Source organism: Cebus imitator, unplaced genomic scaffold (assembly GCF_001604975.1).
Source record: "Cebus imitator isolate Cc_AM_T3 unplaced genomic scaffold, Cebus_imitator-1.0 Scaffold429, whole genome shotgun sequence".
Lineage (NCBI taxonomy): Eukaryota > Metazoa > Chordata > Mammalia > Primates > Cebidae > Cebus > Cebus imitator.
The window spans coordinates 1,300,093-1,320,008 of record NW_016107744.1 but is presented as its reverse complement, the minus strand read 5'-3'; the positions used below and the strand labels follow the sequence as shown (position 1 = coordinate 1,320,008).

The following is a 19,916-nucleotide window of genomic DNA, read 5'->3' as shown; positions in this document are numbered from 1 at the left end:
TATGTAATCCTAGAACTTTGGGAGTCTGAGGCAGGTGGATCACCTGAGGTAAGGAGTTCCTGATCAATCTGACCAACGTGGTGAAACCCCGACTCTAGTGAAAATACAAAAATTAGTTGGGTGTGGTGGTGAACACCTGTAGTCCCAGCTACTAGGCAGGCTGAGGCAGGAGAATCACTTGAACCTGGGAGGCAGAGGTTGCAGTGAGCCAAGAAAGATCATGCCATTGCACTCTGGCCTGGGTGACAAAGCCAGACTCTGTCTCCAAAAAAAAAAAAAAAAAAGGGTTAGAATGGTCAAAATCCTTAAAAGTAGCTCACACTTGGTAAACACAAATAGTTTCCAGTTGTTATTGTTATCAATATGTGTTTGGGATATTAAAAAAATAACAAATATTTATATGTCTACAACTTTCTCTTAAAGTAACTCTCCATGCATCTGAGAGTTCTTACAAAAATAGGGTACATAGATATAGAAGGGATTGCTGTATTGTATTAAGTAGGCACTATACCTCTTATTACAATTTAACACCAAGAAATAGAAAATTTCTGCAAACCTCATACAAATAGTTTTAATCACCTAATTTAGAGATTTAAAAACAAATTTTCACACAGTGTGCACTGGTTACTTATTTTGGCTTAACAATGATAAAAGAGTATCTTTATAAAACAAAAAGAATAAAGTATTATCCTAACAGCTAGCATCAAAATTCCTCTTAGGAAACTATCCTGATAAACTACTTGAGGTGGAAACTCAAATCCTTGGAGATTAACTAGCATGAGATGAGGCCACAGTAGAGAAATTTCTACTCCACATCAGAAATAAAAAAGAATTTGGGAAGAAAGAAGATATTGCAGAGTTTGTGACAGAACAGCAAAACAACTTTTAAGAGAAGGATCCAATACTAAGATTTTTTTGTTTTACTTCCTTGTTTGTCTGTTTTGCAATGTAACACCCTGAAATTCACATATACTAACATTCCCTCCAAAGCTTCAGTAAAGTCAGGCCAACTGGTGAAGAGCCTTCTTATTTATTTATTTCCATTTTTGGTTTTCTAATGCAAACCAATGAAAGAGGCAAATTCCGCACCTTCCTGGACATGATTTGCAACAGGGATAATTTGTGAAGTAAGAATGCCATCACTTCAGCAGAAATAGCTCTTCTCCAGAGGTGGGTATTGTTATACCACAGGCCTGTCTCCCCCTCTCCCCATTCCCAGAATCTTCCCCACTGAAAATTTTCAGAAATGCCAACATGTGATCTTCACTCACTGCTTCTAGTCACTGTCTCCCCTCCCCAACCCCATGCCCATTTGCTTTTATGCACACCTGTCAAGTCTGTACTCTCGAACTGCTCTTGTCAAGGTCACCAGTGACCTTCATATTGCTAGCATCAATGAACAGTTAATTCTGAGACCTCATCTAACGTGATTTACCACAAATATTATTTACTCTTTGAAATGCTTTCTCCACTCCATGTCCCAGACACCACAAATATCTGGTTTCCTTAACATCAACCATATGCTCCTGCTCAGTAGCCGTTACTGACTCCTAGGAGTCTTTAACCTCCGAACATGGGACCAGTCCCTGCTTGCTCCTATTTTTTTCCACCTGCCCTCACTGCTGTGGTAATCCCATTGAGCCTCACAGCTTTACACATCATAATATGCTGGCAAATGCACATCTCTAGCCAGATTACTCACCCAAATTCCATATTTTCAAATTCAACTGTCTACTTGGATTTCTTACAGATATAACAGTTCCATCTAAATGTTAAATAGACATGTCGGTCTCAAAAATTATCACCTTCTGCAATCTTTCTGTCTCAGTAAATGGCAATTCCACCCTCTTGGTTCTCAGACCAAAAGCCTTGTAATTGCCCTAGATGCCTCTCTTTCTCTTACAATCACATATTTCGTCCATTATTGAAAGCTTTTGTAACTACTTTCAATATATATTCAGAATGGTACCACTTCTGACCTCTAACTGTTAATATCATCAACCAAGCAGCCATCATATTTGGTCTGAATTTTGCCATAGCTTCTTAGCTGGTTGTCATGCCTCTGTCATTTCATCTTATATCAGATTCTTTCAACCTTGGTAGTATTGACATTTTGGGCTAAATAACTCTTTGTTGTAAAGAGCCATTCTGTGCATTCTAGGATGGTTAACAGTATCAGTCAGGCCTCTACCAACTAACTGCTAGTAACACACACTGTACTCACCTCCCAAGTTGTAACAAACAAAAGTGTCTCCAGATATTGCCAAATGCCCCAGAGGGACAAAATTTTCCCCCAATTGAGAACCATGGCCCTACAGTGTATTCTCAATTTAGCCACAGAATGACCTTTAACAATATTAATCAGATTATATAATGCTTCTTCTTAAAACTGACCCATAGATTTCCATCTCACAAAAGGGAAGGGAGGAGGGAGGGAAGGAAGGAAGGAAGGAAAGAAGAAAGGAAGGAAGGAAGGAAGGAGGGAGGGAGGGAGGGAGGGAGGGAGGGAGGGAAGGAGGGAGGAGGGGGGGGGGGGGGGGGGGGGGGGAGGGAGGAAAACAGGGAGGGAGGGAGGAAGGAAGGGGAAAGCTACAGCCTGCTCTGCTGATGGTCTGTGATCTGCCACCCACCCATTCCTCCTTAACCATATCATCAACTTCTCACCCCTTTACTCATTCTGCTCCTGTCACACTTGCCTCTTTGTTGTTCCTGAAATACACCAGGAAAACTTTCGCCTCAATGCCTAGGCACTTTGTTCCCTCTGCCTACAGTTTTTGTCCCATGATATCCACTGAGTTTAGTCCTTCACTCAAAAGCCACCTTCCCAATGAAGTCTTCCATGATTGCCCATTTTAAAAACTCAGCCCCTTTTGCATGCCCCATCTGTCTCCCACACTTCCTATCCCTCTGTTCCAGCTTTATTTTTAATGGTATGTATCTCCAATGTGATATGCTATCAATATTACTAACTGCTTTAATTTCTGTCTCCACCTAAAAGAATGTAAGCCCCAGGAGAGAGGAGATTTTTGCCTTTGTCACTCACTGGTGCATCTGCTTCCCATAGGAAAATGTCCATGGTAGGCACTCAATAAATGCTTATAGAACAAATTAGGGCATGCAGAAAGGGTAGAATGGATCTGGAAAACCATCTTAGACATGAAGGGTCAAGGCAGCCTCAGGTGATATCTAGGATACATCTATATGCATCACCAACAAAGACTAAGTTGGTCTCCATAGAATTTATTTAAAATACAATTCATAATGTAGAGTGGAAAGTAGGGATGTCAAAATGCATATATGCTTAGGGGTTTTTATGTAGGGGGTATTTAGAAAACATATTTATAAATCCATTAACATAGAGATTTAAATATCTGTAGATATATAAAATAAGTAGAACTTTAAGAGGAATTTTACAAAGCACCATGGGCCATGGTAACTCCCCTAGATATATAAAAAGAAGTATGCTGGGATAAGTCAAGTCATTCAAATACATACACCATAAGGTAGCTTAACAAGTAGTAGTAATGGTGAAGAAAACTCTTTTCTACAGGTGAAAGGCTGCGTGGTTCACTTGTGAGTGAAATAGAGGAACAGAAATGCTTCCTGCTGCAAGCTGACAGTTACATGGAATCCCCTGAAGTTATAAATTGAGTTCCTCTGCTGATTACTGGTGTGAAGGGGACAAATAAGGATCCACATTTTATTTCTTTTGCTGCACTTGCAATATAAGCACTTGTGAATTTTACATTAGGGTCAAGCTGGGAAATTCCCAGCAGTTATACCTGGAGTAGATAACAGTGCCACCTTCCATGCAAATAAGGTCAATTATTTTTTTCTGCCTTGGGTGACCACCAGGGAGATTTAAGTATAATAGATTCTAATAGGGAAGTTGATACACAGGGAGAAAAGAGAAGGAAAACAGAACAAAACAAAACATTGATCCTATTTAAAATACCATTTTGCCTATGAATTCTAAAAGCACATATTTCAAAAAGATCTCAGAATTTTGTAATATCACTCATAAAAACTGTGTGACACACCCACTGATAACAATATCAACTATTCTGTTGACTTTCTGAACCAACTACTCATTGCAAGACCATTAAAGCTACACAGCAGGCAGGTACTTTAATGAAAGCAGCCCAGTTCTACAGGGAGGAGAACCTGTGGTTCAAATACAAAAACTTTTGATCAAGTAAGCACTTTAATCTTGCCAATGAGAAATACCTTTAATATGGAATCTGATCAAAAATGCTCTTGGGAAAGATAAGGGAAGAGGAGGGATGAGGGGGAATAAAGGACTGTTGTGATGTAATATTTCAAAACAGGTTTTCTGAGAAGGAAAAACAACTTCCATATTTCTAATGCATGTAGGGACCCTTCTAACTTCCTGGAAAGTCTTGTTCACTTCCTGGCAAAAGCAGTAGCCTCATTCAAATTCAGATAACAAATTAATGTATTTATGCATTTGACCGACAATTACTGAGTGCATTCTCTTTGTACAAGGAAGAAATATAAGAACATTCACAGAGAATACAATCTCCATTATTACCAAGTTTCCCTTCTCTCTTATTTGTATTCCATTTACTATAACAGTGTACTAGATATATGACTAAACAAAAATAATCTAAGGGATATCATACATCGAGTTCTGACATGTGAAAATTTGAAAAGAGAAACAAATCAATGAAAGTCTTCTCCATGTAAAATACCGAGTTGTTTTGGTAGTCATCAAGACCTAGTTTAAAATCCCAATCCCTTCATTTACTGGCTGTTTAGATGAATGGAAAACTCCCTGGGTCTTAACTCCCTTATATGGAAAAGCTTCTAGTTGTGCCTACCCCCATGGTAGTATTACTGATTTAATATCATATTGGCAAGCACCCTTCCATAGTACATACTCAACAAATTACAGATATTTGGTTTGTCTTTTGGAATCCTAAACTAACATAATGCCTTCTTAATTCCTAGGATCACTTATTGGCAAGACTCCAGAAACACTAAATCTTATTTTACCTCAAAAAAAGAAATCATTTTTTCATGCTTATCTTCTCTAAAAATATAAATCTCAAAATTGTCATGCTTCTGGATGGCTCAAATAAACACATGAAGAAGAAATTCTACCTTCAAGGACTCTTTCTAATAAAATAACCAAGAAAATTCTTACCTAGTTTTGGCAAGGAATAGGGCACATTAAAGTAGTCTTCATAAAATTCTATTAATCTCTTTGTTATATGGAGAGCATAGTCCCCGGATCCTCTTCTGATAGCATCAGGTCTTGCATATAATCGCACCTAATTAAAAATATATATAAAAGTTACTTTAGCCTTTTAGCACGTGAGTTTTATCTTCCCTACAAATATGTATCTACACAAATCACTTAGAATACTACAAAATTTAAACAGGATTCTTGTTCATACACTATAGCAAAGCACGCTGTGGCTAAAAGAACCAATCTTAAACAAATGAAGTAATTGAAGTAACTAAGTAGAGCAAGTCACAATTTCCTCGCTTTACAAGATGACATTGAGAAGGTTTACACACCTTGCATCAAAATAAATATTCAAAGTTATCATTTACATGTGCTTGCTAGAGATAGGAAGGTACAGTGGATTAGCATAATGGGTCCCTGGCTATGCTGAAAGTAGGCAGGGTATGGTGACTTGGCAGGAGAGAAAATTCACGGTTTGTTAAAGATAGGTTGTGTACCAAGCTTCCAAAGTATTATACACTGAGAAAAATGTGTATATGATTTATGCTTCCTTCTCTTCTTTAGAATCAACTTTCTTTATTCCCAATATGCAAAATAGGGATAGAAAACTTTTCATGTACACAGCAATCACCATTCTGGAAGGCTGTCTGCAACTGCTCCTGGCTTCAAACTCAGCAGAAGTAATTCATATTTCTAACACAATCCAGATACTTAATATTGATTTTTAAACCAAGCATCATATATTATCTAGTCCTTGGCCAAAAAAAAAAAAAAAAAAAAAAAAAAAAAAAAAAAGCCTAAAGCAAGTAAAGTAAAACTGAACAAAACAAACAATTGTATGGAAAAGGTTAAAATGAGATTAGTTTTCATAAAGCTTTCATAAAACTATCCAGCATCTTTCTTTCCAAAGGCTAAATCTATTTTTCACAGATGTGGTCCCTAATCCTCATTTCAATTCTGTGAATAAGAAATATATATTTTGTGGAGCAGTAGAGAGCACAGTGGCTTGGGAGTTGGATTTTAGTCCTACTCTGCCACTAACCAAGCTGGGTGATATTGAACAAATTACTTAATTTATTTGGGTCTCCAACGTTCTCATTTGTAAAATGAAGATGTTGGCCACCAGCTGGCTGGTAAAGTGCTTTCAGTTCTAAAACACATTACTTCCAACCCTATTTTACAGATAAGGGAATTTTTGTTCTTTTCAAATACCTAAAAAAATAAATGGTTTACTCAGTATACAGAAGTGAATACTTACATTGAATTAAAAAAAGAAAGTTGTACATATTATACACAATCTATTATGAGATACAATAAAAGTTGATTATATGATTAACTCTTTATTATCTCTGCCTAAGAAGAAAGAACAGAAATGTTTGTTATCAAAAAGAGTAAAAGTTAAGGAAAAAACATTCTGACCGTATGTGCAAAAGACTCGTAATGCAGTAAGTTATTTACTAAATTCTGTAACAATTATTTACTGAAATTGTAAAGCTACTTTCCTACCCACGGCTAAATGAAATATCAAATTTAGTCTACGTTCACCAACGTTTTCAGCTGGCAGTATCAGAAAACCAAAAACTATCAGAAGAGACTATCTACAACAGTAGAACTTGGCACTCTTAAAAAGGCAGTGGTTAGGACCCCCCACCCCTGACAATAACTGTTAATAAACATACAATATCTGAAGTAAAGTTTCTAGGAAGCAGGTAGGTCAAAAAGGATGAGTGTACAAGAGATTTAATAAAGAAGTTCTCTAAGAAGAAACTTACAGGGGAATGGGGGAAGCAGGATAATGGAGGATAATAAGCCAAGCAAAAGTGCCATTTCAGGTGAAGTCCTGGACTCAGCCTGATCCACAGGAGCTTTGGAGTGTGAATTACACTGGTGAGTTCACACTGCCTTGAGGAAAGAGAACTAGACTTCTATACTCTTACACCTTGTCACTGGCTACTGGTTATCAAAGGGAAGACATAAAACCCCAAGCACTTCTGGTTCTTGAGCATCTTGGTGATGCAGGTCTCACTGCCCAGGGATAGTCCTTTGGAGAAGGTGTCCTGTGTGAGCTGTTAGGAGCAAAGTAGTGGGAGCTAGAAGGTATGCATACCAAACAGGAAAAGGGATCTCGTCTGTCTATGCATCAACCACATCCACAAGAGACAGTCTTCATTAATTTGTGCATTCATTCATTCAACAAATATTTATTTGGCACCCACCTTGTATCAGAGCCTGGACTAAGCATTTTTAATTTAGCAATGAAGAAGACATGCATTATTGAGATAAAAAGCAATGAAGATACAATGACCATTATCAAAGACATTGTCATTTATTAAGTTAGATTGTGACCGCAGATAATGATACCTGCCATATGAATGGTAAAACATAAATGTAAAATGTATACTGAGGAGGAACGGATAGCTTTCAAAAGGTCCTACATAAAGTATCTAGTAGATTCATGTTAAAACCATATCCAGAACTACTCTAAAATTATATAGCAAATGTCACTGCTTTTAGCCTTAAGACACTTCCCTGTTTTTGGTGGAAATACAGCCATTCCTATCAATCAATCTTACCAGGTAGTCAAGTTATCTGTATGCCCAGACAAGAGAAACACAATTAAATTAATCTAGTTGTCAAGATTTGATGGAAATGATCCAATTTGAACAGGAAGATAAAATATATACATGCTTGGCACAGTATCTTCGTTTGCTCATTCAAACCTTTATTACGTACCCGCTGTGTGCCAGGCATTGCACTAGGGAATAGAAATAGAACAATAAAGTTCCTACCACAAAATGAACCAGACATTTATACTTACTGCTTTTAAGAGGTTCATAATATGTAGAAAACAAACAAATTAATTAACAACAAAAATACAATGTGAGAAATATAACAGTGTGCTCTCCCTCCCCCCCCATTACAAAGGATGAACTGACTAAGCTCCTCTCCAAGGCAAAGCCCTTCACATTTAATCTCCTCTTGCCATTTCAAAGACATAATTCTCCAAATTCCCCCCTTTATCTCCCACATCACCAATCTAAGCTCTCTTGATCACAGTTCCTCCAGCTATGGTTTCCATACATGCTTTTTGAAAGTGTTTCCTGTATAGCCAGGGTGGACATTTCAGTCAACAGCCAAATCAAAACATATCTGAGAATACTTACAACCTGGGACAATAGGTGCAAGCAGGGCATTTGCCTATGTGTACTCCCTTTTCCTAGTCTCCCTTGAACTCATTGCAACAAGGTTTTCTTCACATTACTCTACCAGAACTATTCACATAAAGATCACTAATGGCCTCAAGATACCAAATCCAACGGCCAGTTCTCAGTCTTCAACATGCTTCAGCTATGAGTGGTATTTGTATAGTTGATCAATCACTTCCTGTCCTTAAAGCATTTTATTTGCTTCTCTTACTTTTCTATTGGTCTCACCGGCCACTCCTCAGACTCCTGCCGGATTCCTCCTACTACTCATCTTAATCACTTCTTCATGTTGGAGGGGTCCCAGGTTTCAGATGGATCTCTTCACTTTTCTGATTCACTCAGTTCCTTGGTGATAACATCGAGTCTCATGGTCATAAATATCATTTAGATGCCAAAATTTTATCCAGTTTTTTCAGACTTCCAGGCTCAATAATTCAACTATCCACCTGACATTTCTACTTGGAGATCTAACAAGTGTCTCAAACCAAACTCCTGATATCACACACACACACACACACACACACACCATACACCACACACCATACACACACCTTCTCCTTCTAAAATCTTTCTCACCCAGTTAATGGTAATTCCATCCTTCTATTCAGCTGTCCATGCCCAACATGTTGTTGGGCATCATCTTTGTTTTCCCGTATTCTCTCACACTCCATGTGCAGTTGATTAGCATATCCTACTGGCTCCACCTTTAAAAACACATCCAGAAGCCAACCACTTCTCACAACCTCACTATTACCACCCTGGTCCAAGCCTCCTCCCTCTCTTGCCTGAATGACTGCTTTACTTTTCCTACAGATGTCTCGTCCCTTGCTCCCTTCAAGCTGTTATATATACAGAAATGAAAACTTTCTTGTTAAAATCAGCATCAAATCATATACTCTTCTGCTTTTACTCCTTCGGCGGCTTCTCCTCTCACAGTAGAAACCCAGGTTTTTACAAGGACACAAAATATCCTATGGAAATCTAGTCCCATTTAGTTCTCTGGATTCATATTCTAGCACTTTGCTCCAAACTAACTTCAATCCACTCATAACACTATCTTCCTTGTCATTCCTCAAACATACCAGAGAGATTTTTGATCAAGGATATTGAGTTCGACCCTAGATAGCCCCACAGCTAGATCCTCCTTCTTCTTTAGATACTTGTCCAAATCCCACACTTTCTGAAAATCATCCTTCCCTCTGACCCCAGGACCTTCTATCTCCTTTTCTGGACTTATTGTTTCCTAAAGCACTTACCACCATTTAGCAAAATACATGTTTTATTTATTCATTTTGTTTCTTGCTACCATTTTTCCAGAATTTACATTGCATGAGGGCAAAGATTTTTATCTATTAGATCAAGCCACATGAAAGACCCAGTTTTGTGAGTCAAAATATTTTGTTCATTTAGCCTCTCAAATGCCTAGCATATACACCTTTGATGAATAAATGAACAAATGAGTGAATCTCATAGGTACGTATAGGTCCTAAAGAAGTAGGAAGTATATAATAAGGACCCATCTTAGAGGAGGGGGAGCTTCAGCTGAATCTTGAAGAATAAGCTGGACACAGGAAGCTACCAAGAGAGGCACGATATACCAGACTAAAGTAACAATACATACTGTGGCAATGGTTGTGACCAAATACTAAGTGACCTTAAAAGGATTACTGAATGCTAGGGCATTATTTTTAAATGTGTGGGAATTGGCTGAGTGCAGTGGTTCACACCTGTGTCCCAGCACTTCGGGAGGCCAAGGCAGGTAACTCACCTGAGGTCAGGAGTTCAAGACCAGCCCGGCCAACATGGCAAAACCTATCTCTACTAAAAATTTAAAAATTAGCTTGGCGTGGTGGTACATGCCTGTAATCTCAGCTACTTGGGAGGCTGAGGCAGGAGAATTGCTTGAACCGAGGGAGTAGAGGGGGGGAGGAGAAAAAATTTAAAAAAAAAAAACAAAACTAAGAAAAAAAAAAAAATACCATTAAAAAAAAAAAAAAAAAAAAAAAGTGTGAGCATTCATAGGAGGATATTAAGCCAGAACATGAAAAAATTAGTTCATATTTCAAAAAAATCACAACCACCTATACCAGGTGAACTGGGATATAGAAAGCTGCTTGTTAAAACTGCAGAGAGAAAGACTAATTAGAAAAATGAGGAGATACATTGTGATAGGCGACACTGGAGAAGTAAAGAGAAGCTGCAAAACATATTACACAAGTGTCTGTAAACCAAATTGCAAAATACTAATTGAATACCGTCGGTACACGCAAGTCATTTTAAGTGTTTCATCCACAGAATGACATGATCAGAATTAGATTTCAGCAGACTACATTGGCCGCAGTGAAGATGATGGATTAGGAGGAAACAGAAACAAATAAAAGGACATGAGTTAGACTATCGTAGAAGTCCAGGTGAAAGATGACAGTGGTTTGGGCTGGAGAGATGCCAGTAGGAATGCAGAAAAATAGATGGATTTATTCAATCGGTCCCAACACTCGTTGAACATGTCCTTTAGTTACAAAGTAAAGCCAATTGCAGTTGCATTTTTACTTAAAAACTATCATTCATCTGATTTGTACTAGAGCATCTCACTCCAGTGACCTGCTGGAACACATGAGACCCAGCTGAATAAGTATGAGATAAGTCCAAAATATTTTGCAAACTGAGTAATTCCTGTATGGTTAATCAAGTGAATTTTGTTCAATAATTCACTTTATACTGTGAAAAAAATCACAGTTGTTTTCTTCTTTTAGAGTAACTAGGTCCTACTTAATCATAATATAGAGAGTAAATCTTCATAAACATAGTTATTACTCAAAAGCAATAAAATATAATTTTACTACACCTGCTTATTTGCGGCATTTCCTGACATTCCATGATAAGAGCCCAGCTCTGAAACTGTAAATTGCCTACTAGGCTTTATCTCTTCCTCTGCATAGCTTCTTCCAACAATTAATATGAACCAAACTCCCTGAACATTTAGTCCAGTGGAAAGGACATTACACTAAGGAATGGCATGCAGGGACTGGAGGGTTAACTTTCTCACTAACTACTGTCTAGTTGTGAGAGTCATTAACTTTTCTGGGTCTCAGCTCAAAGTTCCTTCCAGGGGCTATAGTTTATCGTTATCTATTTATCATATTATGTCCGAGAGATTGGTGTGTCATAGAAATATACCAAAATTATTCTCATTTAGTCTGCATTTATTCTGAATAAAAAATAATTCAAAGGTTTTTTTTTCTTCACACAGTTTTACTCCTTTACATTTTTTATTTCCCTTGAAAACACAAACCAACTGTTCAGCTGTCTTTCTCTCTCCTTTACTCCTGAGTATTCTTTTGTTTTCCTGACTGGCCATGAACTTGGTACTGAAAAATCAGAAATCACTGTAATAACCAATACCAAACAGAGGCTGGCTGTAGAAAAATATTCTTATGGCGCCACCCTGGTGGCAATACACCATAGTGATGAGCTAAGGTGGAGTGGACGACTACAAATTTTTGATTCCTTAGAATAAAATGGGAGCTCCTATTGGTGTTTCCAGGGGACCTAGAGGCCATTACTCTGTAATTTCATGGCTTGCTATAAATATGTTTATGTCATCTTGTTACAGAATTTTAAGTATTTTTATCATTGAAAGGAAAAACAGACTAAAGGCAGGTATTTTCAATCCCTTTAGTCATCTCACTTTCCCACAAGTCAAAGATGGCAATAAAGCTTCAGCTATCCTGACAATGTGGGTGGCTGCTTAGAGCACATGTTGGGAAGAATCCTGAGACCACATCTGGACTTGGCAGAAAAAAGTGCCACCATCTGTGGAATGCTGGCCATGTACACAAGGGTAGGAAACAGCGCTGGTGCCAGATAGTCAACACTAGGAGGGTAGAATATTCTTTGGGAAGGTGTCAAAATGGAAGAGAACTTCAGATAGATTTGAATTAATTATGTCTCATAGCTGTGCCATTTAGAAAAAGAACATCAAAGACTGTTAAAGGATTTCATCGATGAGACATTTATTTGGTCAGTTAATAGTTAATAAGGGTCTATTAAAGGTCAGCTCACTATTCATATGCTGAGTGTCCAAAGAGAAGCAAAAGACAAAAGCTCCCTTCTTTCAAGAAGCTTGTAGTCCACTGGGGGAGACACAATAACATGGTCCTACAGTTTAGAATAACAAAGTGGACCTAATTTACATGAGCTCTTCAGAAAAGCTCTCTCTAACAAGACGTTGGCTATGCGGAACAGCGTCAGAGTCCCATGAAAGGAAAGATGAGCAATTATTCAAATTCTTACATATAAAGTTCTACCTTTCATTGTACTAAAATTTTTGAAAGGTAAAAATACATATATAATTGCAATATAATGCAAAAAATATGAGAAGGCATATTCAGTTGTCGGAAATATTATGAAATCTTCTACTAAATAAATTTAGGGACTATCTTCTAATAATTTAATGTACCCTGCAGACTTTTTAAGTTTATTGTCATAAACTACCTGGAGTTAGCAAAAAATTCTGATTTTGTTAAGAATTTGAAGAGATTTTCTAGTCATTGATTCTCTTTCAAGGGAATGAAACTAAATCTCTCTGTCTAAAGCCTTTCTTCTAGACTGTATTAATTATTTGTTGTCTAAAAGTGAGTTGTGGTAGTTGTTATATAATTATGTGAAACAGTGTATAGTTACACTACACACTCAAGAAAAAGAAAAAAAACATTTACAACAGTAGTGCACCTGTTAAAGACTTAAATAACATTTTATCTAATTTAACATTTGTAATTTGGTACTTTAAGCTAAATAAACCTTTGACTTGCCAGAGTTATTCTCTGCGAAAATTTTATGCTGCAAGAGTACATTAGAAACTTTGGAAGACATAGTAATTATTTTACAGCTTTAAAATACCACTATAACAATACATTTACTTTTCCTTTTGCCTACTGAAAAACTAGTCCCTGTCTTAAATAATTCCAAAACTACAATGTACTGAATTGCAGCCAGTAAAGCTGAATTAATTCACCTATGTGAATATAATTTGATTTGGGTGTTCATCCTACAAATCTGGAAAACAGAACAAGCCAGGGAAAAAGGAGCAGGTTGATACAAAGAGGAAAGGATGTTGTAAACAAGATACTAAAAACCCAGGAGTATTCGTCTTATTTACATTCAGAAGATAACTTTTTTTTCTAAGCAAAAATGAAATAAATACTACACGATAGTCTAACAGAACAGAGAATTCATGCCAAGATTCACATTCAGGAGTCAATAAACATAAAGAAGAGGCTGGAAGGAGGAAGGGGAAGACACTGGCCCCGCAGTAGCATGTGGCAGAGGCCTCAACCTCTCTTATGAAGACTGGACATGTGGGTTTGAGGAGTTGAGAGCCACTGCAGTGTTGAGGAGTTGAGGCAGAGTGACATGATTGAAAACGACAAGGGAGATTATTTAGGCAACAGAACCTAAAAGGCATTGAGACAAGAAGGCCAGCGAGTAGAAAAGCATAATATTACAGGTGAGGAATTTGTTCTGTTTTTTTTTAGCAAGAACAGCCAGTAATAGGCACTCTCCATCACCATAGTCGAGGAGCTCATTCTGAGAAGGAGGAGAATGCACAACTGGTGATGGATGGGTAATAAAATCTCAGTGCTAAGAATGAGGTACATGATGATATGAAAACCACAACTACCGCAAAACCTATCAGTCTAACACAAACACATTGCAGACAGAAATGTCGGAGCCTTTTGGTGAATCTCACCAAGAATCTGCACCACAGATACATATAATAGGTATTTTGAGAACAATTATTTAGACTTCCTTACTGAGGTCAAAAGTCAGCCTTATACTACATTTTGCACCATAGCAAACACTGTTATAAGGTAAATCCAGAGTATTGTCATTAATCAAGTTGCTCTGATGGCCTGTCCCTGCTTGTACTTCCCCTTTCCCTCTTTATAGAATTTTACTAAAAATTCATAAGAAAAACACTAAGAATTCTGAAACAGTTTTGCTACATACTAAGTGGTTCTTTTTGGGCCCTGTGGCCCTTATTTTACAGGTTTGTAGGCTCCTTATACTTAAAGTGTGTTTGGCTCATCTTTCTACAGGACTTTAAGTTTCTTAATCATTGGGTCTGTCTTTCCCTTTCACTCCTTACTATGTCTAATACAATGCCTTGAACCCAACAGGGATTGACAACATGTTTCTGACTCCCATAAAATGGCAATAAACTTTGAAGGTCCTTGTCCACTCTAGTTCTAAAATGTTGCTATAATAGATTGATTACATCTTCCAACTGCATTTTGCTTCAGGCAAGGAAATTAGCACTGTGGCAAACTGTACAGTCTCTTCTTGTAAATCACTTCACATTTACTTACTAAGCTGTGGAATTCACAAGTTTAAGTTACTTACAGGGACTTCTATGGAAGGGCAGGATTTTGCTATATTTACACTGATATTGTCACATTTTTCTAAATATGTGGTAGGCTAAGTGATGGCCCCCAAAGAGAGCTACATCTTAATGTTACCTTCTACAGCAAAAGGGACTTTGCATGTGTGATTAAATCAAGAGATTTCTGGATTACTGGAGATTATCCTGGATTATCCAAGTCAGTCCTAAGTGCAATCACAAATGTCATTATAAGAGGGAGGCAGAAAGACTTTGGACCACAGAAGAGGAGAAGGCAATAGAATGGCAGAAGCAGAGAGAAACGAGAAGATGCAAAGATGGAGAAAGGAGCCACGGGCCAGGGAAGGCAACACATGAAGCATTAGAAGCTGGAAAGACAGGGAACCAGGCCACCCTATAGAACCTCCACAGGGACCAGCCCTGCACAGTCCTTGCTTTAGCACCGTAAAACTCATTGTGGATTTCGAATCTCCAGAAGAGTAAGATAATAAATTTGTGTTGCGTTAAGCCACTGAATTGCCATAGTTTATTACAGCTACAATAGGAAACTAATATATTACACCTTCTTATCTTCTTGTCAGTTAATTCACTGCTTCATAATAGATTTTCAACTTCCTGTGGGAGCACAGTGTGTGTTCATTTTTGTGCTCCTCTCTTTATTGTAGATATAATTCTTTACAGCTTTCAAACTGCTAACTTTGGTACACCTGTATTACTCACCTGTATTATTACCACACTTGCAATACATTAATACATGTAAATGGTACACAGAAAAATGAAATAATTTTAAAAAGTTAAACTCATCTATAGTGCTTTTTCTCCAAATGTTGTCTCCCAATATTTGCATCAGAATCACCAAAGGTCATTGTTTGAAACTCAGGTTCCTGGGCCCCCCCACACCACAAGTTCTGAATCCTTTCTCCCAGGTGGGACCCTGCATTGAACAAACTCACAGTTGAATCATATATATTCTAAATTTGAAGAACCACTGGATTAGAGTCACCTGAAGAAGGTTTTGTTCATTTGGCCCCACAACAAGCAAACCTCAAAACTTGAAAGAAATATTTAGCAAAAGCCTAACAGGAAAAAATATGTATCATGTTTTCTTAAATCTATTTCAACATCAGAGTCTTCAATGAAAATACAGTCAACACGGCTGTTATTATTTTTAACTCTAACGACTAATCTTTCTGCTGCACAACAAGCAATAAACAACAGATAAGTCAGATCCAATGTTTGGGAATCAGAAAAAGTTGTTTAATTCTGTCACAGCCCACAGATAAAACAGTAGCATTTAATCCCTCTGAAATAGAGTACCTCTTTTTTTTTTCTAGTAAACTGAATTGCACTTTGTGGTTGTTGGTTTGTTTGTTTTTAAAGCGAGAGAATAAATTTAAAGAATTTCCTTATTAAGCTATCTATTTTACGCCTGATCAAACTTCTTCAGCAAGACTGACAGCCAAGTTCATCTATTTGTAAATACAGGGGCTGAATGCTGAGTTGAATTCAGTATCAATTTAGTTTGGCCCGTCAGTCCTTTGATTCCTTAATTTCCAGGCCTGCTGACCTCACTTTGACATATACCATCTTCCTCTATAAATCAACACCATGCAGTTTAAGCACAGCATTCTGCCTTCACCGATTATCTCTCCTGCATCTTTTAATGATCCAAGCATCCCTCTGTCATACAGGGTAAGAACCTCAGATTCATTTGTTGTTCATTCATTTTACAAATATTTATTAAGAAGCTACCCTGTCCCAGAACTTCTCCTAGGTGCTGAGGACATAGAGTGAACCAAACAAGAGGAAATTCTGCTGTGGAAATCTTACATTCTCATAGGAAAGAGAAGTAATAGCCAGATAAATACAATTTATAGAATGTTAAATACTGTTTTCAACATAAAAATAAAGCAGATAAGGGGATTAAAACATGTTCAATGCCGGCCGGGCGCGGTGGCTCACGTCTGTAATCCCAGCACTTTGGGAGGCCGAGGCAGGTGGATCACGAGGTCAAGAGAACGAGACCATCCTGGTCAACATGGTGAAACACTGTCTCTACTAAAAATACAAAAAATTAGCTGGGCATGGTGGTGCATGCCTGTAATCCCAGCTACTCAGGAGGCTGAGGCAGGAGAATTGCTTGAACCCAGGAGGCAGAGGTTGCGGTGAGCCGAGATTGCGCCATTGCACACCAGCCTGGGTAACAAGAGCGAAACTCCGTCTCAAAAAAAAATAATAATAATGTCCAATGCCAAGGAAAGCATCACTCAGAAGACATTTGAGGAAAAATATAAAGTGAGGATGTAAGACTGATATAGGTTTCTGAGAGGAATGAATTCCAAGAACAGCCACTTATCCATGTCCTTAAAATCTTGACTGTATCAGTTCTCATACCTCTTCATTCAACTCTTTCATTAAATAAATTATAAAACACCTACTCATATAGAAAAGTACAAAGAATAATATAACATTACTCTTATACCTCAAACAGATTTAATGTTGATATTTTCCACATATGCTTTGGATATTTTTTATCTTTTACACTTTATTGGGTCTTTCCAACAAATCTATCAAATATAACTATTGGCATTTATAGATAATGCATGTCAGAGCACAAAATCTGATCTTTTATTCAGTTTGACACATCAATTTTGTTAAAATATCTGAATTTTTCACCTCCAAAGCATATAGTTTTAACAAAACACATGAATAAATTCTATGGGATTTTAACATGGTAAAATTAATGTTCTTCTAAAAGGTGTGGAGGACACAATAAAAAGAACTTTAGAGAGCAATTCCACAGAAGAATTAACAAAGAAGTAAAAGGAGAAACAGACAGTAATATACAAAAATTATCCTCGGCAAACTAGTGCAAGTACAGAAAACCAAACACTGCATGTTCTCACTTATAAGTGGGAGCTGAACAATGAGAACATAGGGACACAGGAAGGGAACAACACACACTGGGGCTTGTGGCGGGGATGGGGGCAGGGAGAGCATCAGGATAAATAGCTAATGCATGCAGGGTTTAATACCTAGGTGATGGGTTGATAGGTGCAGCAAACTACCACCATGGCACACGTTTACCTATGTAAGAAACCTGCACATCCTGCACATGTACCCCAGAACGTTAAATTAAATTTTAAAAATATGTAAAATATTACAACTACAACACACTCCTTTCATCTTATTCCCATTCCCCCTGCTCTAGAATTACCCATGGCCATGAAGTATCGGCTTCCACTGTCAACTGTACAGTATATTTTCAATGCATTTTATATTTGTCTTTTACTCAGTTTTACTTGCTATTATCCGTTTCTCTTCAAAAGAGTTGTACCAATTTACATCTTTCCAGTACAAGCCCTGCTTCCTCAAATCCTCACCAAAGTTCTATTTTGAGATTTTTGGGTATGAAATAGTGTTCCATTGTTAGTTGTAATTTGCATATTTCTGATTATAGTAAGGTTGGGCATCATTTTATATGTTTATTGGCTCTGAATTTTTTCTCTTCTGCAAACTGCCTTGTTCTGCAAACTGCCTATTTTACCTGTCTATTCTACCACTGGATCATTTATCTTTTTAGGATTTGCAGAAATTCTTGTATATCCTGGATGGTAATCATTTGTCAATGTGCGATTTGCAAAAATCTTCCCCCAGTCTATAACAGTCTTGTACATTATGGCCTTGATCAAACAGAATTTTTTACTTTGGAAGTAGTCAAACATCAAAATGTTCTCTTTAGGGTTTGTACTTTCTGGGTCTTTTTAAAGAAATCATTCATTGCCCTCAAGGTCAAAAGTTTGTTTTCTTCTAAAAGTTTAAGACTTTTGCTTTTCAAAGTCAGGGCTTCCATTCATGTGGAATGTACTGTGTGAGTGCTGTGACATAGGGATCTCATTTTATTTTTTCTGTGTGGATAATCAATTGTCTCTGTACTATTTATTGAATGATCTTGCCTTTCCCACTGACTTACAATGCACTTCCTGCACATATCAAGTTCTCATATATACTGGGCTCTTCATAGTTTCCTATTGGCTAGTCAGTCTCTCACGGTGCCAATAGCACATTTTGTAATCACTAAAACTAAGCAATAAATCCCAAAGCTTCATAAGGCCAAAACCCTTTCCTTATTCTTTTTCAAAATGTCATTATTATTTTCTATGAATTTTAGGATAATTTTCCACATTTGTACACAAAATCTTACTGTAAATGTTGCTAGCATTGCACTGGATTTCCATAAGGACTTGATACCTTCAAAATATTAGATCTTAGCATTTATCCCCTTGAATAAGATCTCTTGATTATTTCAGTCTTTGACCCATTTCTAACTTTAACAATTTCCTCTGTATAAGCCTTGCACAACTTCTGTTAGATTTGCTTTTAGATACCTTATGGTTTGGTTTGTTGTTACTGTAAATGGGATTTGAAAAATCAAATTTCTAATCTATTGTTTCTGATATTAGCTACCTATTGATTTTTCTAAAGTGACTTTGAAACAAGTCAACTTATTCAATTAATTCAAATAGTTTTTCTGTGTTGTTTTGTATTTGCTTGTCTCAGTCAGGATTTCTAGAACAATACCAAATAGGAACTACGGAAAACGCTACCCTTGTTATATTTCTGGCTTTATTTGAAATGCTTTTACTGTTTCACTATCAACAATAATTCTTGCTTGCAAGATAAGGAAGTTCCCTTCAATCATTGTTTGCCAAGAATTGTATCATGAATAGTGTTGGATTTTTCTAAGAGTTTCTTCACCTCCATTCAGATATGTTTCTTTTTTTTTTTTTTTTTTTTGATCTGATCTTGTCACAAGGTAGTAAATTATAGTAATAAGTTTTCTAGTGTCAAATTGTTTGCCTTCCTGGGGAGGTGGGAGTGGAGTACATGTACTTAGTCATGTTAGGAAGGCTCTCTTCTTTTGTTTAAGATAAAATTTAACTTTTCCTAAAGCGTTGGTGAAACATACCTAAACATACCTATAAAACTGTAAGAACTTGGTGGCTCTTTTTTGTAGAGGAGATGGTAGTTAGAGTTTTGACAACTAATTCAGTGTCTTTAAGGTTCTTGATTACTTAGAGTTTTCTTTAAAATTATG

The 19,916-nt window shown here is 37.1% G+C and overlaps 1 protein-coding gene across 1 annotated transcript in view; it reads right to left on the bottom strand.

Annotated features, from left to right (window-relative positions):
* The window catches only part of TRHDE (thyrotropin releasing hormone degrading enzyme), a 391,885-nt gene that overhangs the window by 281,633 nt on the left and 90,336 nt on the right, over positions 1-19,916 (bottom strand). Inside the window, exon 3 of the mRNA XM_017510084.2 lies at positions 5,168-5,294. Coding sequence (XP_017365573.1) covers positions 5,168-5,294 — 127 coding nt within the window. The remainder of the gene's footprint in view (positions 1-5,167; positions 5,295-19,916) is intronic.